Source organism: Copadichromis virginalis, linkage group LG6, assembly GCF_057382275.1.
Source record: "Copadichromis virginalis isolate Kocher_CV1m ecotype Utaka linkage group LG6, C_Virginalis_male_GT1.1, whole genome shotgun sequence".
Lineage (NCBI taxonomy): Eukaryota > Metazoa > Chordata > Actinopteri > Cichliformes > Cichlidae > Copadichromis > Copadichromis virginalis.
The window spans coordinates 18,307,257-18,333,396 of NC_140623.1; the positions used below are offsets into that span (position 1 = coordinate 18,307,257).

Below are 26,140 nucleotides of genomic sequence, written 5' to 3' on the forward strand. Positions count from 1 at the left end.
CACAGTACGATATGTAGTGAAATGCTTGGACAACTGCTCGTGACCTAAAGAAAACAAAAAAGGAAAAGGCTATGAATAAGATAGGAAATAAATATGAAAAATTAAAAAGGGTAAATTTAACTAGGAAGGAATAAAATATAAATTAAGGTTAAAAATGAAATAACTGTACAACACAAATTAGAATGAAGAGTAAATTTAACTGGGAAGAATAAGATAAAATATATAAATTAAAGTTGAAAATAAAATAACTGTACAACAAAATACACAATACACAATATAGAACTATATAAGAATGTATGAAGAAATCTAAATATAAATAAATATATACACAATAACAGCAGCTGTACAAGTATTAACTGGAAATGAAGAATATAGTGACCAGTGTTGTGCAAAACCAAAGTCCAGAAAGTCCAGTGTGTGTGTAAGAACCATATGTGTGGGTCAGTACTGTGTGGTGGTGTGATTGAGAGACCGTATCGCCTGCGGGAAGAAGCTCCAGGGTTAATTCCCTCTAAAAAAAAAAAAAAAAAAAACTAAAAAAAACCCCAAACTTGATAATACATGCATGTGTTCCGCGTCCTGTGCCACTTTAAATTAGTCAGTATTTCTGGCATGGATCGAGTCTTTAACTACTGTGGCCCAGGCTTTGGAGCAGTCTGCTTCAGGGTGTGAGCAACACCACCATTTTTTCCCTTACAGCAAAAAGTACTAAACTTATTTTCAGCTTGGCTTTATTTAGATTGTCCAATCATTTATTCATTTAATTTTAAACAACTCCCTTATTAAACAGGGATCACCTAACTGGTAGCTATGGATCTTGGGAGGAAATTTTGGGAAGCAAGGCTGAGATGTTTTGGACATGTGCAGAGAAGAGATCGTGGAAACACTTGACAAAGGATGGTGAATATGGGGCTTTCACCATTATTAAAGTTGTGCAAAGATTGTACTTATTGTACTCTGGAAAGAACTCTGGGTTTTAGAAAGATAGCTGAATTCAGTATGAACCTCATTAGAATGCTTCACTGTGCTGCTGGAGCTTGAATAGTGGACCATACGTGAAAGTAATGACAACTCATTAAAAAAAAGTCCCTTTTTAAATTGATTTGATCACAAACAGCAATTTGTTATCATTTTACTGGTAAAAAGAATCAATTAAAGGGGGACTGGAGAAGCTGGTTCAAAAAGCCTTAAAACAACTAAGATGTGTTGAATACTTGGAAACATGTAGCACAGTAACAGGAGCTGGAGACCAGTGAGAAACAAAACAACAATTACAGAGAAAATAATCTATAAAAATATATCTTATAATAAACAAACAACTATTATTTTATCCCTGCTGTTTTTTGAGGTCTACAGTAAAACAAGTTTTCCTGTTTGGCTCAAATATAGCAATAATAATTTATACAATGCCATTTATGGCCTGTATGTTGTGGTGCTTTAAATTCAGTTTTGTAAACAGTGTTGTATGTATGCTGTATGTCAATCACATGAGGAAGAGACTCACTTTTATTCTGAGTACACTGCAGGCCTGAGACAGTCAGGCTAGTAAAACACTGGGATTATTCCACCTGACATGCTCGTCTGAGCAGCCTACGGGAAACATGCAGCCTTGTGGGAGGCGGCAGCACTAACCACACTGCAACCATACCACCCACATCACAAAGTCAAATGAAACTGCTACACTCAAACCATCCACTCACCAACTTCCAGAAGACCTTTGAAGGTTGTTACAGTGCCATCACAACATGTGTCTTTAAAAAAAAAAAAAAAAAAAAAAAAGTGTGTTTGTGTGTGGTGGGGGGGGGTGGGGGGGTATTTTATGCATTTCCATGCAATTTACTTGAAAATGCAATTATGCTTAACACTGGTGCAGTTGGCTTTGGCATGCTCTTGTAATTGTGCGTTTCTAATTGAAGGTCTACTTCCAAATATACATACAAACACAGGAGGAGCTCTTCCATCACTTCAGAGGGCATTACAGTGACTTGCATTCATTTCCCACTTGACTCTTACCTTAAACCAAGTCTACTCATTAAAAACCTAATTAATGAGGGGAATTGCCGTTTGTCCCCAGAATCTGATCTGACTGGGTGCAACAATTTATGTCCCTACACAAGTACAGGCGCACGGTGTACTTGTGTGAAGTACAGGATGAAGTGAAGAATCTGGCATCATGGTGCCAGGACAACCACCTCCAGCTGAACGTCGGCAAGACCAAGGAGCTGACATGGGCTGCCCACATTCAGGTCCAGACCAAAAAGGCTAGGCAGCGCCTGTATCACCTACGACAACTGAGGAAGCTCAGGGTCTCTCCAAAGATCCTCAGGATTTTCTATACAGGCGCTGTGTAGAGCATCCTCACACAGAACATGACATCGTGGTTTGGGAACAGCTGTGTGAAGGACCAAAAAGCTCTCCAGAGAGTGATCCGTACAGCAGAACGCTGCTGCAGGATTGCTCTCCCCCCGCTTCAGGACACCTACACCAGGAGATGCCGGACTAGAGCAGCGCAGCTACTGAAGGACCCGTCCCATCCTGGCAACAAACTGTTCCAACTTCTGCAATCTGGTAGAAGGTTCCGCATCTTCCGGGCAAGGACAGAGAGACTCAAGAGGAGCTTCTATCCCCAAGCCATCCGGGCCCTAAACACACACCCACCCTCTCACATCATCTATAATTGACTGAGTCAGGACTCTTCCAGACACTAAACCCAGGCACAATGTACATTCCAAATTCCTTTAATTTTAAATATGTTTATATTGTCTATCCTGTAAAATAGTCAGATGTCTATTAATATTAATGTACAGAATTCACCTGCTTGCTGCTACTACTGCACATTCACCCAGTGTGTGTGTCTATATATCTATCTATCTTCCTCTACCCCCCCCATTTTTGCACATGTCGAGGAGCATGTCAGGCTACATTTCACTGTGTGTTATACTTGTATAACTATCCATGTGACAAATAAAGAACCTTGAACACACACACGCACACAGAAAGTCCCCAACAATACATATTTTCTTAGCATGGGTGGCCTGTAATTAAACCAAGTCACACAAAGACAAACATGCAGAGACAGTGGTCATGAAAGAGACAGAAATATTGCAAGTAATGAAACAAATTTATTGACTCTTCCAGTAGAGACTTGATATTCATGGAATAAAACTGCTTTTCTGGGAGTTTTTACTGAGCAAACCAGACAGAGGAAGCGAAAACAAAATAAAACCAAAACAAAGAGGCAACATGTGAAAGTGCAAACAAAACTAAAAATGTTCAAAAAATACAAAAAGAATGTAAAGAGTACAATAGTTTTACAGCAAACAGGATTGCTCAAAGCATAAAAATAACTGAATGGCAAAAATCTGCATTTTATTAAAAGAAAATGATTTGGGGAAGTCAGTAGCTGACACCCTTTTTCTCAGTCATGATTAAAATCTGAATACTCAACTTTTTCCCATAACAGTCATTTAACACGTTTTGCTCAATGTAATAAGATGATGAGGCGCAGTCACTGAAATATTAATGTCCTCAATGCGACTCGACTCTGCATGACACATCAGATTCAGCTGCAGAGAATACAGCAGGGGACAAACTACACTGTACTTGTGTTTGCCTCCGCTTCATTTCATGTTCAGCTACCAGTCTTAAATGTGTAACACTACACTAACCAAACTAGGCTTTGAAAACCAGACTGCACAGCACATAATCTAATAGTGAATATATCTAAACACTATCCGTTTTTTCCTCTTAAAATTCATTTGAAACACAAGATGAGCAACACTTTAAACTGTTTATGTCTGAAATGCCCTTTGAGTGCCATGCACCACACTAAATCCTACACTAAATGCTCAAATGGCCCTAAATTTTGCCCTCATATTATTCTTCTACTTGTAATAGTGGATTTTATGTTGCTGTTATACAGATAACTTTAACTGCTCTCACTTATTATAATCTAAGAAACATTTTGACAACCCGGCACACTTCTTTACATATCGGGAGATGAAAATTTTCCTGCTAACAGTTTACATTTCAGAAGCACATTTCATGCCAACCTGACTGCAGTTGGACAGAAAACAGAAACCAACTGCATTTCGGTGACCTGGAATGTCCCATAATTATTGTGACTACATGTGTATATCAGGATTTCCGAGGGAAGAATTAGATGCAAACTAGTTATGAGTCAGAATAGTAGAAAGATGGAAAAAAAATGTTGCGGGAGCAAGATCAAAGAGGATACTTGCATCAATATGAGTATGATGGTCTAATTATTACAGTTGGTCACAGAGATCAAGTATCTTCCAGTTGCATCACGCTCACCTTGCTAACTCCTCTCCCAGTCTGTAAATGTGCCCAATTCAGACATCCTTCAAGTAGAGAACAAACCCATTTAACAACCCGCCTAACCTCAAAGTCCCGGATCAGTTTGTGTTTCAGTCAAAACTTCAGTCTGACAAAAACACAAACCAGTCTGGCACCAGCTAACCCCTGTTCCTGCTACTTAAATCAAAATGCTGGGATATGGACATCCACAGTGCCGAGCACAGTGAAGCCTAGGAGACGGAGGATATGGGGTTGTGAGGGGAGCCCATCTGAGTCAGCACCTTATCCAACCACTGCAGGGGGCCGTGCAGGTGAATCTCAATCCAGCAGGGTGTGCTGGTCACATCTTGGCGGTGGTACTCTGCACCCCAGCCCTGAAAAGCACAAAAACACGGGTTTTATTTTCTTACAATTTGGTGGTGATTTAAAAGAAAATGGAAAATGCTAATTATTTTTGGACTGTCTCATTCCAGATATTTTACCACTTTAAATTAATTTTCAGCTTAAAAAAGTGCCTTTAAAAAACAAAAAAAAACAAAAAAAACCCCCCTCCAATGCAGAGTTTTAAAAACAGGGCACAGTTTAAGTGTGGCTTGACTGAAATTTCATGGTATAATAAATCTCCTGTCAGCTGTGAAAGACCATCAGCTGACATTAAAATTACAGATTATCTGTAAACATTAATGTGCATTTATTGTAGTTTTATGAGAATTTAATTTATAACAATGTAAAATTATACAGCGTAACCACAAAATAGAGACAGGCACATAGTTACATGCTTAACTGTAATTATGTTACACAGCATCAAACAAATACTGTGTGTGTGGCTGCTCAGCTGTTTGTACAACTGCTGAGCCATATAAACCTTTTTTAAAAGGTAAAAACTGATTAAAAGCAGCTAAACATCTATCGTCCAAAAACATTAATTTTTTAGAAGGAAAATTCAAACCAGACTACCTTAACAAAGCTCATGCGGATAGTGCACATCTTGGTGAGCTCATAAACGGCCTCAAAGCCGTGGTTGACGGACTGAGCCAGCAGCTCAGCGAACTCCTGGTTGTTGAAAATCTTTAGGCTGCAGCCGCTGGGAATCTTGCAAACAGTCGTGGGATGGAAGCCGTGATGATAATTGCAGTTACGACTCTGGACGAAGATACTGCTGTCACTCAGACATTCTGCATACACCTCCCCTCCAACGTAATACAGATGGACGCCTAATAGAGAGTAGTACAGTATTAACAGGGTGGATGAGTCTCTTTTATCAAAAGAAGACAAACATCCGTGTGGTCAACCTGAAATCAACAGACTGGAATGTTTAGTCAATCTGTCGTTGCGTTTTACGCCACATCTCAGTTCCTGCTGACAACATGAATTGATTTAGGCTAGTCTGGCGACAATTGCTTCATTTTGGTCACCGACAGGTTTTCCATGTTGTACCTTTGCCAATGTGCCTCCTGGTATTCTCAATAGTAGAGTTGCGGTTGACGTTTGAGAGCAGGCCGAGGCAGAATCGGTTGCGGTTGTTGGAGGGATCTGTGAAGCCATCGACGAGCACACTGGTGGAGGAAGCTTGGAAGGCCTCTCCAACACGATTATTGAGCTCGTAGTAAACAATAGAGCACCAGTGCTTGGGTTCTTCATAGGCCACAGGCTGCACATCTGCACAGGAAACACATTAACAAGTCACTAGAGTGAGTAGAGTACACGGTACATGCCTCACACCAGGCACAATTGTGAGGGGCATTTAAGAGTCGTGTGCAGAGAAGCTGATGACAGGAAACCAAATATTTAATCAAATTCTTTCAGACTCTTCTTTCATTCAAATTATTCCATGTTGCCTATAACCATAAATAAACAAGCACATTTCCATACATTTATTCTGACCCAAATCAGTGTATTCTAAAGTGTCAAGGCCAACTGTGGTCTGCATGCCAGGGTTTATTGAGCAGGCAAACAGTCAAAAGACGGGACGTGAGCATGCTCGCTGAGCCTGGTATCTCAGGGTAAGCTGGTGCCAGCTGGCCTCACCCTCTCTCTGTAAGGGGAATAAATCATGTTTATTTAAGCGCATACTTCTCCCAAACTTCCTCTGTAGCGTGGCACTGGCTAGCAGGTGTGTTTTGTCTGTCCTTTTCCCAGAACTGGCCTACAATAGAAACCTGCTCCCCTGTACAGGATGCAGCTTGTGGAAGAGAACTGGAAAAAAATCCCCAAACTCCAACTGCCAGGAATACTTTTAACAGCTCTGCTGTCAGCATGCATGGGCAGAATCTCTAAGCTTTAATGACACAAAAGTTCCGGCAGCAGTCAGAGCTTTATCAGCGTTTGCACCAGCAGATAACTGCAGAGTGCAGCCATTTACGAGTTTAACTCTAAACAGTAAATATTTTTTTAAAAAAAGGGTCAAAATCAAGTTCAGTCCCAGAGTATCACCTGATCACATCAGCTGATATCTTAGACCAGTGGTCTAGACCAGTGTGTTGCATTGTGCCGTGCATTATGAATGATGCACACTATTCGAAAATTCATGACAACCACATCATTAAAAGTTAAAATTTAAAATGAGAAAACACTAAATTATCCATTTTCTTCCACTTATCTTGAGTCGAGTCATAAGGACCAGGATTGGGTATCAATTAAAATGTAAAACAGATTAAACTAGTAGATTTGGTACAGACTAGTGACAATAGCAACAATTAGTTGACTAGTAGCGCATAATCCCTACAATTTACCTTTGTTCCCTCTATATTTGGGTAGTCTGAAGGTTTATTTAAAACCTCTCATCATCTACCATCAAACTTCTTTACAGCTGTAATCCAGGTCTTTGGATTACTGATTGAAATGATTACTGCTATAAGATATAAAATCTGAATCAAAGGGCTTTGGAGTCCAATACATGTCCACTGCTTAGTCTGTTACGCATTTATGAATGCAGTGCTCAGTTGCTGTCTGTCTAGCACAATAAAGTATACAACACAAAGTCAAGATAGCAGCAATTACTGCACCGCATTTTAGATTTAAAAGTAGGAGGCAATTAGTGAACCTTATCGTTAACAAGTTTTAAGTTATTACCCGCCGCAAAGATGACATAAGCCTAAGCTTTTATAGTCCCCATAAAACGGCTTTGAGGCCTGTCTTAATTTGCTGAGGCTTTGAGCTTCCCTTGAGCTTGCACCCACAGACAAAGCCTACTGTAAACTAGCATGCCCTGCCCACACGCCGTTTTATCTGACAGGATAAAGAACAGTGGCCTCACTGAAGTTTTCCTCTCACTTTGTGCATTTCCATGTGACCCCCCCCCAAAAAAAAGAGGTATAAAGAAAAAAGGTGAGCAGGTACAGACAGTGTTTTGCAGATATCACACAAAACGTGTGTGTGTGTGTGTGTGTGTGTGTGTGTGTGTGTGTGTGTGTGTGTGTGTGTGTGTGTGTGTGTGTGTGCCAGCAAGACAGTAACTACCATGGTTACCTGCCCGGTTGTTACTCTCCAGGGGCAATGGTGGAGCCATGAGGTTGGTGTCCATTGGCTGAGGGCAATCCTGGCTCATCTGCTCCTCTGGGGGCATGTAGGCAGGAGGGGGAGTCTCTGCATGAGGAAGGAGACAGAGCAAAGTCAAGTGAGCTTTAAAGTGGAGGAAAAGTGTAGGAGAAGAAAGAAAACAGAAGAATAATTACTACCTGGCATCTGGAATGGACTGCCGGGGTCAGAGCTAGATGGTGAATGAGGAAAGGTGACGCTGCTGCCACTTCCAGGTGAGTTTGGGTAACTGTTCCCAGGTGAATGTGGGAAAGGCAAGGTGTTTGCCTGACCAAAGGATTCTGGGAAGGTGGCATTTTGGGGCATGTGTGGCTCGTTCTGTTGTAAGGGGTTGCGAAAGCGAGGCAACATCGTATGCTTGGCATTAAACTCGCTGTTCCTTGGTACCAAGACAGGTGGCAGCACTGTAGAGGAAGAAACAAACAAATGGTGTTCAGAGAGAATATACCGAGTCGAGTTAAATTGGACTCCCTCCACCCGTTAGAAAGTCGTATTATGTGACACTAAAGCTCTTGCAAATTACAATCCCCCCCATAGTTAATCATCTATAAAGAAGGTAGGAGATTTTTTTTTTCCCATGCTTCAGATCAGAGGTGGATGAAAATGACATATTGATATAAACTGGGAGATGTAAAATCTGCCAGCCAAAACAGCTGCGACAGCAGTCATTCAGCCTCATTTACTAACAGTATGTAAACACAAATGAGTACATAAATCGTACTTACAAACCTTTCATGCACAAATCAATTTACTCGTACAAACAAATTTAGAAGTGCCTTTGACTGCTTTTTCAATATCTACTCGACCAAGGTTCCAAGAGAGCCGAGTTGAGCAGAAAATGTGGCGTCAGGCTGCTTGCCAATGATTGGCTAGGGTAAAGTCATGGGATGAGCCCTGAGAGAGACTCCTTTACAAGAATCAAACCCACTATTTTTGAAACCCAGCAACAAACGGCTACAAATAATCCATCACCGTGATCCAAGAACAATGTACAAGGTAAAGCAATGGTAAATATTTTGTACAGGCTTCATTTTGGTGCAGAACTGCTCAAAGATCAATTGGCTAACATAACCGTAGCGTAAGAACATTCATAAGGTAACTTGTAGATGTAGCTTATGTCTAAAAAATGTTTTTATTTCTTACAAAATTCCTCATTGTGTAGGGCCCAAAGGAGGTCTGGGACAATTAAACAAGCATGTGGCAAATTATTTTAGTTTATTTTCTGATGTTCCAAAACATATTTATGTTGAAATGCACGTATGCTTTGTCTTTTTTTTTTGCTGATAATAATAATAATAATAATAATAATAATGATATTAAATTTTATTTATGAGCGCCTTTCAAGTCACCCAAGGACACTTTACAATAAGATAAAACACTTAGTAAAACAATGGCAAAATAAGAACAATAAAATAAAAGCACAAGATAAAATGAACAAACAGTGGATTCACAGTGAATATGCAGATTTGAACAGATGAGTTTTGAGTTGGGATTTAAACTGGGGGAGAGAACCAATATTTCTTATTTCAGGGGGCAGAGAGTTCCACAGCCTGGGAGCAGAGCAGCTGAAAGCTCTGCTTCCCATGGTGGTGAGGCGGAAGGAAGGTACAGTAAGCTGGATAAAAGAAGAAGAACGAAGTGAACGGGCAGAACAAGTGGTGGTTAACAGGTCAGAAAGGTAAGAAGGAGCGAGGTTATGATTTATCTAACACCACAATTACCCACTGAGGTAAATTCTTCATTAATCCCAATCTTAAAAAACAAAAAAACAAAAACAAAGAAAGATAATTACTTTAAGTGCTCATCATATCAAGCTCTATCCACGTAGAAAAAGATACATCTGAACTCAATAAGTTATTTGATGCCAGCACAACAAAGGAAATCTGTTTCTGGCACTTTCCATGACTCAACATTCTGCGCACAGATGTCGCTACGCATTTCAAATGTCAGCTTCCAGGCAGTAAGTCTTAGCCAGCAGTATTGGCCCAGACTCTCAGGTTTCTGCACTAAAAAGACATTTTGAAGCAAGCTGTTCTTGTGGAATTCATCACTTGGGGTAAATATCCTGGCTGAAGGCTGTTCAGGTGCAGTAGAAACCACAGATATACACTCCACTTGTGTCTATAAATACCTCTGCAGATAAATAAAGCTAGTGGTGAAACTTTAGATGAGACTCGGGTTGCTGTCTATATTCCTGCAGGTAGCCTGAATGTGCTGCAATAGGCCAATGGATCAATATATAAATAAATGTTTATTTTACAGGCTATTTGTGGAGCAGTCAGACAGCTGTGCTTTTATGTATAAGGTTGAAGGGAAATTGGCAGGATGTGTTTGAGTAGGTGGGCTGGGTTAATAGAGGAAAAATAGGGTGTGTTGTGGTGTTTGTTGTGGGGGGGAGTCGTGTGGCCAGACAGGTGCTGTGGGGTTAAATCACCTTAGCCCTTTCTTCCACCCGCTGTGAAAACAAAGTGTCTGTATGGCAGCCAATAACTCTTTCCTCCTATTGTGAGAGACTAAGTATCTTCCTGTTCCAGCCATCGTCGGAGAAACTGCCTGCAATCATACGTGTGTGTGCGTGTGCGTTCTAATTTTTGTGACATGCGTCCAAGTTTGAGAGTGTGTCTGCCTGTATGTCTACATGTGTTCAAGATAAAGGAGAAAAAAAAAAAAAGTAGAACCTGCAGTACTGAGCATGCCCAAAACAAAGCCCTCATTCTGCCCAGATGGAATTTTCTGCTACATACATACACACCCACACAGCACCATGCAGACAGCTGTTTTTATCTTGTCGGCTGACTTTCATTTTGTGTTTAGTAAAAGGCCAGTTTGTGTTTGATTTGTCTTATTTTTGCAGGTAGAACCCCAAAGCAGTGGACAAACCTAGGCAAGGAAATAACTCAAACTCGGGTAGTACAAAAAGACATTATCCTGAGTTTATTTTTTTTACCTGAGATCTTTATTTTTATTCTTTGTAAAGTCATTTTTATTGTTTTGGTTTTTTTTTTACTATATCTATATATCTCTATCTATATCTATATATCTATATCTATCTATCTATATATATATATGTTAAATCTAATTGTGTGTGCCCTGCCGCTTTCCATGTGGCCAGCCTCCTGAACTTCTCCTTAATAATAATAATAATAATAATAATTTTAAAAAATGTCATCTCTCTATGATCATCCATGTAAATAAAAAGTTGTGTGGATATTCTGGTTAGGGACAAAATCTGTCAGAAAACAGGAAGGTAACTAAAACAACATACAAAAAATATACAGAACTGATTAAAGGAACTGATGAAAGGAAAATATAGAAACTTGAGGATCCTAAAAGTTTTAAATAGTTATTTTGTCATGATAAATATGAGATGGCCAGGAAAACCAAACCAGGAAATCACCATTAATCCAAACCACTAGGCCCAAGTGTCCTTGAATTTAAAAATGTGTAGATTTTTTGTTCATTTTACAGTTAGAATACTTGTATTATACTTTCAATCTTTTCTCTCATGAAAGCAATTCCTCTACCTTGACTCATGCCGTCATCTATACTTAAATTGCAAAGTATCCGAGTTTTGAGTACCTTTAAGAGTGAAATGTAAAATTTATAACAACACTGTCAAAGAGTCTGCACATCTTAAACAGGTATTAAGGTCAGTGTAGAGGCATGCCGTTCAAGTTACCTCGGGATTTCACTCACCTGGACTGTCCACTCGTTTGTAGTGGTAGGGATTGATGCACACATCCTTCTGTTTGGAGCCAAAGGGGTACTCGCAGCATTCCAGCGCTTTCAGCTCATGGTGGGACTGCAAGTCAGGCCAGCGCCACACCCGACAATAGATGACGTGGGGCAGGCCTTTCCTGTGAGACACCTGCAGCCGTCCATCCAGTGAGCGGGGGATTGTCACACAGTTACTGGGCTGACCCGGGCAGCTGAGAGCCCGCTCCAGCTCCTCCATGGCTCCCTTTTTCTTTTTCAGTTTCTTAACCAGAGCATCCACTGCCTTTTCTGCCCATTTCTCTTCCTCATCTCCCTGCTTCCAACCCAGCAGCCGTTTCACGGCTGGGCTGGTGAAGGAGAAGAGCGAAGTGACATTCATGTTGGCCAAGCCGCCCTCCTCCCCACTCCTAAAGGAAGCGCAACCAGTCGTTGGACACTGTCCAGTCTCTGAACACAAAGATTTAAATATTATTTGTTTGTTTTCTTATGTTAAAATCCTTGGCTTCCAAGATGCAAGACAAGGTCCTCTTCAGAGTCACTAGAAAAAAATAAAAAGAAGTGTGAGTTAAGAAGTATAAGCATAACTTACATAAGTGTAAGTTAAAGTCCTTCACAAAAAGATGTACACGTCACTGCCTGCCCGTTTCACAAAGCTGCTGCAACTACAAAACATGAACATAAATCTCCTCCTCCTCTTTAACGGCACTAACAGACCTGCTCGTGTAAGCAATGAAGCAAGCAATGATTTCACCCATACAGCTGGTCTGGTCATATCAGTCATGGGTTCTGGGAAAAGAGCTGGAGAGTCACAGAGGACACCCTCCTCTGATCATCAGCCCTAACCAGACAGTCTCCCAATAGCTTCCTGTCCTGTCTTGTCACATTACCACCAATTACTGATGTCATTTACAGGAGAACACTTCTTATATGTGCAAAGTTAGCACATCCCACAGAGAGAAGCAGCCGTGCAATATGGCAAAACACCTGGAGAAGGTATTTTATTACATTATAGTGCTGCCTAAATCTTTGTGGAACAAATGATTATATTCAGTCAATAATAGCAGAAATTAAAGAATATCCATATATCAGAGAGGTAAAAGCCAGCAAGTTCTGTCAATATTAAAATTATATTAAATATTTTCAAACAAAATCAGATTTTGAAATTAATGTCAATTACTTTCGTGATTAGACTCATCGACTACTAAATACACTTTTTCCCAAACAAACATGAAGGTCATATTTAGTCAAGAACTTTATTTAAAGTGTGCAACTTCAACAGAAACAGCTGCATCATGTAATGCAGTCAGGGGTAGGGATGGGTATCGTTTAGGTTTTATCCGATACCGGTGCCAAATCGGTACTTTTGAAACGGTGCCGGTGCTTAAACGGTGCTTAAAGAATGGAGAACACAAAATTGGTCCAAAAACCTCTCATGTTCAGCTGTTTTTTGTAAAAAGATAACAATGTTAGCCTTTTCTGCAGCTATGGGGCATATATGGTATCACTCTTGGCTGGAAGCAGTGCTTAAACAATGGAAAAAAACACAAACTTTGTCCAAAACCTCTCATGTTTAACTGTTTTCCACTTTTTCTTTGGTCATTTTAGCCTTTTTGGCCAGGGTGAAGGGAGCATCTGCCATCAAACAAGAAGATAGCCGCATGTAGCTATGATGATGTTTGCTAGTTCACCTTACATGCATTAATGTAATAACGTGGTTAGTCTACTCAACGTAAATTACACACGAACAACATTAAGCTACTCACGCAGAGAAGAACGGCTGCTGCTGCCATCATCATCCGTCATCATTTCTGCTACACTGGCAGGGCTAGGGGCCAGGACTCTACTCTTCGGGTTTTTGGGGGATGCTGCATAACAGGCAACCCACCCGCAGTAGATCTGCACGGCGTGAGGTCTCGCAGCAAGCTATCAAATACGGCGCATTTCTGGGCTTTTAAAAAAAAAACGCTATGCGTCGCCAGGTGTTTCATCGGATTTGAGGAGTTACCTCCTTTGACAGTATCACAGTATCAGCTTAAAGCACTTGTTGCAGGCTGCTGAGTTTGCATATTTTGCTGTGAAGTACAGCCAGACTTTTGACCGCTTCGCCTTGGACATTTTTAATCTGTAGCTCTGCTCTAACAGAACGTACGTACCTGGGCCCGCCTACTATCCTCGGAAACGTAAAATGATTGGCTAGAAGTGTATCACAGCTCAGGAAAAAAAAAGCACCGAAATAAAGCACCGAAATGTGCGCTGCTTTTCGGTCTGGTTACTACCGTTTATGTCAGAACGACACCGGTACCCATCCCTAGTCAGGGGTTGGCAAATCAAAGATTAAAAACTATTTAATTCCAGGTTTCCAGGTAAACTTATTATCATGCGTTTTTAGTGTATTATGTTGCTTTTCTGAAGGCCATTTGTATATTTTACTCTGACCTACCCAGAGACTATCGAGACTGTGCTTGTTAGATAACCAAACAAATAAATGTTTGTGTGTCTGTGGAAGTGCAATATGACAGCATATTGATTCACACCGATATGATCAAGGCTTTTAGAATTATTTTCTTTCTTATCTCTTATTCTCATCTTGTTTCTCAGCTTAATTTTCAGAGAAGATTAAACATATTGTGTACATACTATGAGATTTTATGATTCAACAGTGCAAAGACAACTTGCTAGGTAAAATAGTGTGTGCTTGATAAAATCCAACAGAGGTGTGGACTCGAGTCACATGACTTGGACTCGAGTCAGACTCGAGTCATTAATTTTATGACTTTAGACTTGACTTGAAAAAATGTTCTAAGACTTGTGACTTGACTTGGACTTTTACACCAATGACTTGGGACTTGAATTGGACTTGAACCGGTTTACTTGAAAAGACTTGATATTTTACCCCAAATATAAAATTTAACATGCATATTATATAGAGATTGAAAATGTGACGTCATTCACGGGTAGAACCGCAAAGGATTCTGGGAACTCGTGGCAAGAGGTACTAGCGCACACAGACTTTCAATTGAAATCAGTCACACAGCGATAAAAAGAAACACAAAAATGTCAAGAAGCCGTTGTATTATTAACTGCAATAGCCGGTCGCATGACAGCCACGGGAAGCCGACGGGTAAAGAGATCGGTTGTTATCGGATTACGTCGTTGAAGAGAAATTGTTCGAGCCATGTTTCCGAAGTAACAAAGACGCGACGGATGGCCTGGATTTCAGCCATTCAAAGATCAAATATAACGTCCCAGAACACTCCTGCTCACAGGTTAGTCTGCTCCAAGCATTTACACGAAGGTCAGTGTTTTTTAGTAGTTAATACGTCATTTTCATAACATAATTGGTGATATAGGTTACAAGCAAGTCTGGCGCTGAACAGAAATTGTCGCGCTATGCTCCTTTATTTATTGTGCATAAATAGTGAATTGTCCTGACACAATATTGCGTTTCGCTTCTGTTATTATGGTACATTGACAAAAACATATACTTTTATTCACAGGGTAAAACGGGTTTTTTTGTATCACTAATTGTCCAGTACGAGTACAGCATACAGTATTATTGTCACTGCTACATTTCTGTGATGCTACCAGAAATTATTTCCACTACTAATTAATTATCGTTGAGCTCAAAGGTCCTATTAATAAACGGTTAAGGAATGTGTATTTATGACGACAGTTTGTGAGACTGGTAAACTTATGATACGTATGATGGTCTTTCGTTCTACACGGTGCGTTTCAAGGTCCTGCACCCATCCGTCGGTAAACTGTACCTGGGCTTGTTGCAGTGACCTGAAGTTACTAAACTTCATGAGTGTGTGCACTCACTCCAAGAACCGTATGATTATAAATATGCATATAAATATGCTACGATGAGATAGCTGACTTCATCTAACTAGCAAATGTTGTCCAGGCTACGTTGGTGATGCAGTTTTTTTTTAATGTGTATGATATTTTTGTCATGCGATTTTAAAGCCAGTCCTACAAGCGCATCCAAGAATAACATGCAGCTTATCTCAGAACTGTCGGTGAAAATTATTCTTGGAGCTAGGTTTAATTGAGCTGCATTTTAAAGAGGTGCAATTTCACAATTTGTGTATATTTTCTAAGTTCACTATTTTGTCATGTGTTGAGAAAAACACAGATTTAAAAATTACATGGTCTAATATTTACATTTAGCATATAACTGCAACATGCTTTTTTTCGTTTTTTTGAATGACTCGAAAGGACTTGAAATTCAAAGTTTCAGACTTGTGACTTGACTCGGACTTTTACACCAGTGACTTGAGACTCGACTCTGACTTGCCTGACATTACTTGAGACTTGACTTGAGACTTGAGGATAAAGACTTGAGACTTACTTGAGACTTGCAAAACAATGACTTGGTCCCACCTCTGAAATCCAATAAGAGTTTTAAAAGGCTGTCTTTCAGATTTCAGAGGAAGGAAACCTCTAATGAGTAACCTGCTGAGGCGAGCAATCAAAAAAAGCTTTAACACTGCACACCGGTTCTGGGCAGGAATCTGGCCATGCGTAGGACAATAAAAAGGAAGTGCATGTGAACCCCAGTATAAATGTGCCTATTCACTGGGGTCCCACGGGAGCAATTCAGTAGTCAGAAGGTACACACATTTTGGCTTTTGAAAGGGAAAACAAGAGCACATTCAGCACTCCTCGTTCCACCTTCTTTTCAAGTTATGCCTGAATGCAATTAGGCAGATAAAACAGAGTTATGGTTGAGGTTTGGCTGAGGATGAATGTTCAAATGTGATCCTTGAATCAAATAAACAGCGTGTCAGGAATCCACCAGCGTTTATCTGTAACCGATCGTGGGCGAGTGTGCATCACTCTGACAGTAAAGCCTGCAGTATATTGGATTTCCTAAGAGCAGGAACAAATACATCATTAAGACTGCTCTGTAGTTATTCCTGGCCCTTCAGATTATGGGATGAATAGTGATTTCTATCTTTGACAACTACTGCCTATGTAAGCTACCTCATACTGGCATCTGGGCTGGGACGTTTGATACGAACAGGTGCTATTTACAAAGTGTGTGTGTTTGTGTGCATGTGTTGTGGAGGCCGTGGACACTTACTACTGCCAACCACACTGACTGGAAAGCTGCAAGTTACAACTAAAATTAACTTGAATATAATTGGCTCATCTAAAAAGTAATACAAAGCTACAATCATTGAAAGGACGGGGCATATGGTGGGAAAACTACACCTTTATATTGACAAAAGACTCGCCACCTTAACAGAAACAGGAAACAAGCTGTGGAGTTTTATCTTCTTATGTGTCATCGCCTGAACAACAGTGACATCACTTCCTTCTGCTGAGACTTGCAGGCTTTTCCACAGGTGCAGGATGGAAAACAAAAAATGTTTCCTGAATTGACCATCCCTGACTCGTTTTTTCCCCTCAGGCTCTTTCACAATGAACATCTTTTCATTGTAGTGAAACAGTTAAGGAGGGGTAAAAGAAAATCCTTGGGTGTGGCCTCTCTTCTCACTGAAGTCAAATTAGATTTCTGTCATGTTACCCCTAATTTCATTTGCAAACTAACTCTTCTATTTATGAGGAACATGTATTAATACCAAGACTGTTACAGTTACATAAAAGCAAAAACTAGGTGTGAATTTTTTTTAGGTAATTAAAATTAACATTTGAATAAAGTGGATGGCATTGTGTACTCACAATATCTTAGTTTTGTCAAGGGGGTCAACTTTATTAACACAACAAGCATCAGGAGGCTTTGGCATTTAAGGTTTTAGTAAATTCTACGGATACCTGTATTTTCATAACTATTCTGAACTTCTGCCCCTGAAAAATACCACCAAATTATAACTAGTAATAATCCTAGTTACTATTTTACTTGTTTTTTTAAACAAGGAAAAACAAACAAATAACTGACTATAATTTAATGTACACTGGTAGCTAGGGGTGGGCAATATATTGAATATACTCATCTATCGAAAGTTTTTCTGCGGGTCTTGTGCCTTTGCTAATGTTGCCTTGATAATAATTACACACAGAATAAAACTACCACCTTTAAAAAAAATCCCAAAACAAATTATACTACTAAAATTAGGTTAAATGTCACTGAAATGAGGACCACTGCATTTTTAAACACACACACAATGTCAGACTAGTTTTCTGTGTGGCTAACATTGGCAGGACTAGCCCCAGTAGCCCTCCCTCCTTGCATGCAAACATGAAAATGAAAAAATTATTTTAAAAAGAAATTAAAATGACAATAAAAAAAATATATACAATGACAAGTAGGGCTGCACGATTAATCGTTAGAAAATCGCGATCTCGATTCATACTTATGTGCAATCTCATTTCCAAATGACAACGATTAAAAAAAAAAAAAAAAAAAAAAAAGACGACGACGATTGTACCGCATTTTGATCCGGGACGTAATCTGCATAAAAACAAGCGCTCACTCTTCCTACTCAACAAATGACAAGGGCGGAGCCTTATACCATGTGATACAGAAGCTGTGCCGTGTGATGCTAAAATTAGCAGGGAAAAAACAACGGAGAGCACGTCAGGGATGACGAGAAAGTGACAGGAGAAAATCCGTCCCGGGTCAACCACCCAAACATCAATAACGGGAACCTTATACAGCGCTTCCCCATACCCGTCGATCTCCCGCAGGCACAAAGAAATTACGGAGGCTATTACTTATCACCTGACCAAAGATATGGCTCCCATCAACACTGTGCAAAACGAGGGATTTAGGAAAATGATCAACACCCCTAGACAAACGCTACACAGTGCCGTCCCGCAACTATTTTTCTATTGCTGCACTACCTGCTCTATACACGCAGCGTCGAGCAACGGTGGACACGGAATTTCAAGCAGTACAACATTTTGCGGCAACAACAAAACGTGAGACATTTGTTGTTTTTATGTTTATTTATTGTTTTTATGTTCAGTCTCAGCTGTTACGAAGTTGATGTGCAGTTAATAAGTGCAATAAATATTTATACTGGAAAAGAAAATCGTGAGAGAATCGTGATCTCAATTCTAAGCCAAAAAATCGTGATTCTCATTTTATGCAAAATCGTGCAGCCCTAATGACAAGTACAATTCTTACCAAAACTTGGGAATTCAGCTAAAATTCTTACTACTACTAATAACAGTATTTAAAAAAAACAAAACAAAAAAAACTGACTTATTCAAATAATTGTTTTGCTTACAAAATGAGATTAAGGTGACATCATCAACTGTCCTGGGGGTCTTTTAAGTAATCCACACCGACTGCACCCTACATTAACTAGTGGCTTGCTTAAGGTAAATATAATAAATGATATAATAAATAAAATAAATCAGAGAAAAAGGAAAAGGAAGAAAAAAAGGTTTCTATAAATAGTTTATATTTGAATATACCGTATTTTCACGACCATAAGGCGCACTTAAAAGTCTTAGATTTTCTTCAAAAAGTACGGCGCGCCCTGTAGCGCAGTGCGCCCTGTGTGTTGTAAGGAGGACGTAGTAGAGAACACCATGAGAACGCTAAAGGGTGAAGTGTGGGCGTTGATCGTATATACCGGACAATCGCACATATGTGCATTATGTGGAACATCGTTGTTTTAACAACCCTGAAAATGAAGCACAGTTTAAACTGAAGGCCATCAGCTATGCGGAGGAACATGGAAATCGAGCAGCCATGAGAGAATTTAAGATTAACGAATCGATGGTTCGCAAATGGAGGAAGCTAGAAAACAAGCTCCGGCAGGTCAAGAAAACGCAGCGGAGTTTCCGCGGACATAAGGCGAGGTGGCCCAAGTTGGAGGAAAGACTTGAGCGGTGGATCATCGAGCAAAGAACGAGTGGGAGAAGCGTTTCGACGGTCACCATTCGGCTAAAAGCAGTTTCACTAGCTGAAGAGATGAACATTGAACATTTCCAAGGAGGTCCGTCTTGGTGCTTTCGTTTTATGAAACGGTGCCATTTTTCCATCCGGACCAGGACTACGGTAGCGCAGCAACTTCCAGCGGATTATAAGGAAAAGCTGGCCATCTTCCGCTCCTACTGCAGCAAACACATCGGCGACAAAAACATCCAGCCCAGCCACATCACAAACATGGACGAGGTCCCGCTCACTTTTGACATCCCGGTGAGTCACACTGTGGAGAAGAAGGGGACCAGCACGGTAGCGATACGCACAACGGGGTATGAAAAGTCTTCTTTTACTGTTGTGCTTGGCTGCCATGCTAATGGACAGAAACTGCCGCCTATGGTGATTTTAAAGCGAAAGACTTTGCCTAAAGAGAAGTTTCCAGCAGGAATCATCATTAAGGCAAATGAAAAGGGCTGGATGGATGAGGAAATGATGAAAGAGTGGCTGAGGGAGGTGTATGAGACCAGGTGGTTTTTTCCACGCATCACCATCGCTCTTAATCTGTGACTCTATGCGTGCCCATCTCACAGCCGATGTGAAAAAACTAGTGAAACAAATGAACTGTGAGCTTCCTGTCATTCCGGGAGGCCTGACAAAGGAACTCCAACCGCTGGGCAAAAGCCGGCATCATTTCCGAGGAGCCGCACGGCACGGAAAGTGACTCTGACAGTGAAGAAAGTGAACTTGGCATGTTTGATGGAGATTTAGCACAGCTGTTCAATTCAGACACAGAGGATGAGGACTTCGATGGGTTTGATTGATGATAAAAATGTGAGTACCAAACTTTGTTTTGCTCCTGCTTTATTTTTAAATACGCACACTTGTATGCTTGTGTGTTGTTGATGATGGTGATTACCGGTAATAGAAATGTGAGTAAGGTACCGAACTCAGGTTTGCTCCCGCTTTATTTTTAAATACGCATACGGTACTTGTATGCGCCCTATGATCCAGTGCGCCTTATGTGTGTGTTAAATACAGTAATGGCACACATAACTGAGACTGCGTCTTTTAGTACAGTGCGTCTTATGGTCGTGAAAATACGGTAATCAAAACCAACTCTTAATTTACACCCCCCCACCCCCACCCCTACACGTTTTGTTAATCAAACACCAAGTAAAAAGAACATACATATGACCAAACTTCTGACACTTGTCTTGCTTGTTTTAAACCTAAAATGTATGACGCATTTCTCTTGGTCTAAAAAAACTGAAATAAAAAAAATGGGAAAAAAAACCTTTGCTGTTACTGGCTGCCTGCTGCTGTTGTAGCATAACCTCATCCGTTCACATAACTATCAATACAAATTAAAAATCTCTAAAAGCTGACATACACTATATCTCTATGCTGGCCTTGTCTAAAGCAAATCTGACTGAGCACATTTTCAAAAAAATTAAAACATTTACGCGAGAGCTGAGGATGCTGTGTCAAAAACAAAAAACAAAACCCCACACTGTTCAAAAGGTAAACATCAGCATCATCTTATTTCTGTCAGGGTCACCACCCAGACATATAAGAAGTTATTCTGATTCATATCCAGCCACAGAGCGTCTTTGATGGTCTCTCAGTAACAACCAGTGCTATTAGTACAAGCTCAGGACTAACTGCACAAAGACTAACTTTAATGCATTTCAGATGGAGGATTCCACAAAGCTTTGTACAGTAACATCTGGAGCAAACCTAACAATCCTGTACTGTCATTCAGCTGCAGATGGAGGCTATGTCTCTGAGATATTTCCAGCCCTGGCAGTCAATAACATCCGACTGCTAGCCTGACCACATGCTTATTTAAAGGCCCTGATATGGCACTGTGTTTCTTCTTTGGACAATGCTAGTTTGGAGTTTTCTGTGAGGCAGTCAAAACAAAAAGGCGCCAACGCACCCCTCCTCCTATATCTATGTATGGACTAGGATGCCTGTATGACATAACGGCCTTTCTGTGAACCAACTTTCCAAATAAGTGTCTGAAAAGTATTTATGACCTGCAGCAACAGTATATCTGGTATTGTTTTTGTCATGTATGTGTGGTTTTATGTGGTCCTGGAAAACTCTACTGTACCAGGAACTATAACATAGGTGATGTTGAGTAATTTGGTGAGTATACATGTGCCTATCTACGTGCAAATAAAACTTTACAGGTGTGTCACTGATATTATAATAAAGATCTCATCCAAAAACTCTGGCATTTTGCTGATAGAATGAACATCTCCAGATTCTTCTTCATCTCATTATTATTATTATTATTATTATTATTATTATTATTAAATGAATTTTTAGCTGAAGTGCCTCCTGAAGTTTGACTTCAGTTGGAGAAGTCACACCAAACCTGACTTTGCAATTCAAAATTGCAGTGGTGAGTGTAAACAGTAGTAATACAGTATAATCTGTACTACAACTATTGTGTAAATAAGCCATACATGGAGAACCCACCAGGCTTTATTTGGGAACATGCTGCAGGAATGTTTTTAAGCGCAAATTAATGCAATGCAGGAAAAAAAAATTAAATTAAATAGGATTGTTACATCATCACTTAGCAAGCAGATGGGGAGAATGTCATAGGATTTCACATTCAGGTTAATATTTCAAACACATTTTAACCAAATAAATTATTAAATGAACTCAATCCACACATGATCCATACTTCAAATTTCTATGTAACCATCAAACTTTGAGCATCATCTCTAATCTGTGACACAGGCATTAAAGAAAGATGCCTGCAGTGGCCTTGGCCGTTGCTCTCTCCTCTATGAAAATGGAAACGGATACTATCATTTAAACAGCTCCATAAAAACATTACCTATAGCCAAGTCTGAGCAATGCTCTCTCACTATTGTGTTAGCGGTAGCTTGTTATGGCCATCAGTTAGCCCACTGGACAGAAACTGAGGCTAATGGGAGCACAGAGTGGGATGATGCGACACTGACAGGGGAAGGCTTTAACCCACCTGGTGCGAGCTGTTCGCCACTACACTAGCCCCATGGATCATTTTGCACTGCTCCAGTGTCTGTTAATCAATTTAGGCCTGGGCTGTGTAGGATGAGCAGGCAGTAATGATGCTCTCTGGACCCTCCCTGGGGATGGAGCATTATAAAGAAGCTACATTATTTATCAGCAGGGTCCTGGATAGGGCCTCCATTAACCCCCGCTCAATGGAGTCACTGGCTATAAACCGTGGAGTGCAGGAAAGAAGAGAGTGATAGATAAAGCGAGAGGAAGAAAGGAGGAATGATGCAGAGACAGAAGGAAAAAAGTGAGAGTGATGGTGAAGCCTGAGATCTAAGACAGGCTGAGTGTTTGGGGAGGAAGAGATATGAAGAACACTCACATATCTGGTCTCTTCAGCTAGTACTTCAACATCAAGAGCCTTCAAGGGGCATTACTATGTGAATCGTGACACTACAAGGATACACTACAGGCTACTTTACGAATACCATTTCTAACAACGAGGCTAGGATTTTTTTTTTTTAATGAGCCAACAAATCGCTTTTAAAACAGGAGACCAGCTGTCATTTTTAACATCCTTTTGAGAAATCAACATTAGTACTAAGAAAAATACTTAAAGTACTTGTCATTTAAATCATGTTGTTAAAAAAAAAAGAAAAAGAAAAGAAAGAGCTAAAATATCTCTGGTTCCAGTTTCTTAGTCAGATGTCCTACAATTATCAGTTTCATATTATTGCAAGCTAAATATCTTTGGACTCTCGGCCAAACAAAAAAAGCTGCCCAGTTTAGCAATTTTATGCAATAAATAAATAAATAAATATAGAACAGGGCATTTTACATGAAAAATATATATAATTAACCTGTCAAACTTTCCTTGTTGTACAGTCTTGCAAAAGCAGCATATCTTTGCATAACTGCATTGTGCACCTTGTGGCTAACATAAAGTAACATATCTGCTGTAAAATATGATGAGTTCGTTTTTCCAGGCTCCCTAATAACTACTTCAGTTGGTTGCAAACAACATTAGGTGGACATGTACAATTAATCAAATTTTAATTACAATTTTGGCTTCAAACTATATTTAAAACAAGAGTTATTGTGCTGCACTAACAATTTGGCTTTCAGTCCCACTTACAATACTTTTGTCATTCTCTAAAAATAATTTTAAGTTCAATGAAGCCACTATGGCAATCGTGAGAAATGACTTTATAAATGAGCAGCCCTAGAATTAACACCGAACAGCTAGACCTAGAACCAATCAACACAACAGTCTAAGAGCAAACCCCGAAGTAATCACAGTCATGGCATTGACCTGAGGGGCTCCTAAAAGTCACCAACACATCCACTGCTCAGCATCCTTCCAATGCTGATACAGAAAACTCTAGAAACCTGCACCAAAAGTGTCAGGATGGTTCAGACTCTGACGAGACTGAACTGGGATCAGATTCTTTGCATCCCAGACATGTCAGTCTACCACAGCAGACATAACTATCAAACACATGGGTTTTCATGGTGCTATTTCAAACATGTTCGGAACTCAGCGTTGGGTTTGTGTTGTGTTAGGGTGGACACTTCGCTCCAACACATAGCAGACATGTTATCCCAACCATACAGTGACACAGGGACACAAGACTTAAGGTTTAAATCTGTCATGTTTCTTCTTCTATTTATCCAAGAAGAACAGTGCTTATCTAAAACTGTCAACTAAAGAGTTTATATTGGTTTAAGTCTCTCATAAAGGAAAACCTGCAACGTATGGAGACCTTGCAGTTTACTAGTTACCAGCAGCTGTTATAGTGAATGGATGATAGAAAATATCATGCTTTGCGTTCACTGATGCAGATATCAAGCTCATAAAAGCCTCTGATAATGACAGTCACATTCAAGAGGCTTCATGCTTATTTTTAAGCTGGAAAAAAAGCGTAAATACAAGTTAAAGCACAACATACTGAGAATGCGATCACAGACAAGGACAAATTCCTGTCCTTTGAGTAATCTGATATGTCATCTTCAATAATGTCAAGAGAGCTAGCTCTAGTTGTTGTAGGTCTCTGCCTCCCTCTGCAATCTTCCCTCACATGCACACTCACACAGGCAGAAATTCGTAAACACATGGGGACACTGTCCTCTGAAGTGCACCAGCTGAACAGCCACGTTAAGTCTGCATACATTAACACTACAACAATATACTTTTTTAAAGCCTCAAATGGCAAGGTGTAATACGTGTTTACTGATTATAGAGTGATATATCGTTTAGTGGCATCCAAATATGATACATTTCAAGTGTGTAACGTTTTAAATCAAGAGATTTAGCTAATTAATTAGGTGATCATCAGAAACTTAAAGAGTAGTCTTGATAAGTTTATCAAGCATTTTCAGTCGTTTATCACGGGGAAAAGAACACTTGCTAAACCCCCAATTTCTTGCTTCTCAAGAGGAGAAGCTTGGCTCCTTTTCTGTTCAATGTCACCGTAAACTAATTTCTACACAGAACAAGATGAAGCCCTCGGGCGACTGGTGGCCATTTCTTCCATTTGTTTTTTATGTTACAGACTAAACAGCTAATTGATGAAGAAAAATAACAACATATGACACAGAAAGACCACCCGTTTATCCGCATAATGCATGCCCCCCCCCACCCAAAAAAAGCAAAGCAAAAAAAAAGAAAAAGAAGAAAAAGCGGTAGTTTAAAAATAGCACAATAATCATCATTCCCAGCTGCAAATGGATTACATAGTTAAATACGGAAGACCTCGTCCCGGTGAACTCTTTATGGTGATTTAAGGGGAATTAAAGGGAGTTTAGCTTTTAGACGAAAAGCTTCGCTTCTACAACATTTCTGCGAAACCTTTGCTGCTAAATTCCTTAAGTTACCCACTTTCCCCCCCTTTTGTAAAAGATGTGTACAAGACATTTACAACTTTGAGGCTAAATTTCCACTGCTGTCTGATAAAGTGTGCGCAAAAAGAGGGGAAAAAAGTTTGAAGCTGCCAACTGACAGTGATGAGCGGATAACCGCTGGGATCTACTTCCTTTAAAAAAAAAAAAAAAGAGTCGAGCACACTATGGTTACCGAAATAAAACAGTTAAAGGCAGCTTTCATTTACAAATCTGTGAAGAAATAAAAACTTTACCGCACCTTTTCTTCCTCTGTAGCTTTCTGTTTCTGTGTCGCTGGCTCCTCCTGTGTGCTCTCGCCGCCTGACTGTGGGTCTGCTTGGCCTGGCGTCAGTGAGTCGCGGAGCCGTCTCACACTCTCCCGAGCGCCAGTATCACACCGCCGCGAGATGCGGCCCCACCGGCAAGAGGCAGACCTACTTTTTGCACATCTAACATCTTCATCGAGAGCGTGGAAGTGGATTATGTAATAGCGAAACGGTGCGGTTTTAGTGCAAAGGTGTGAGGTTTCTTTAGTGCAAAACGTGTCTGTTAAGATAGGTGAAATGTCGGGGTTTTTGGGAGACGGGAAGAGAGTCTCTAAGTAATACGTCTAAGTAATAAGTCTTTAATCTTTACCACTCTGTTGGCTCCCCCAATACAACAGACATCTATCGGGACTAAATGGGGAAGTATTTTGAAAAAGCTCGCTTTTATCTATAGCAGTAATATTTCCGAGAGGCTGTTTTTAAGTGACACATCTCTGTGGTTTCTCTGTGAACTCCTGAACTTCAAGCCTACCTCTCGGTTTCCCCTCTCGCTTTGACTGTGACATGATAAGCA

General features: G+C 40.1%; 1 protein-coding gene across 2 annotated transcripts; it reads right to left on the reverse strand.

Moving 5' to 3' along the window:
* Nucleotides 1-3,102: 3,102 nt before the first annotated feature.
* Nucleotides 3,103-25,685, reverse strand: smad1 (SMAD family member 1). 2 transcript variants are annotated; one of them, XM_085459021.1, is made up of 7 exons: nt 25,560-25,685; nt 11,554-12,021; nt 7,998-8,261; nt 7,789-7,905; nt 5,758-5,979; nt 5,278-5,534; nt 3,103-4,694 (listed from the first exon to the last, which is right to left on the reverse strand). In XM_085459021.1, the coding sequence occupies exons 2-7, from the start codon at nt 11,951-11,953 to the stop codon at nt 4,551-4,553; spliced, it is 1,404 nt and encodes a 467-aa protein (XP_085315147.1). In that variant the 5' UTR covers nt 11,954-12,021; nt 25,560-25,685; the 3' UTR covers nt 3,103-4,550. The 2 variants fall into 2 exon arrangements, with proteins under 2 accessions (XP_085315147.1, XP_085315146.1); XM_085459020.1 differs by having other exon boundaries at nt 11,554-12,112; nt 25,560-25,624.
* Between the last annotated feature and the right edge of the window lie 455 nt (nt 25,686-26,140).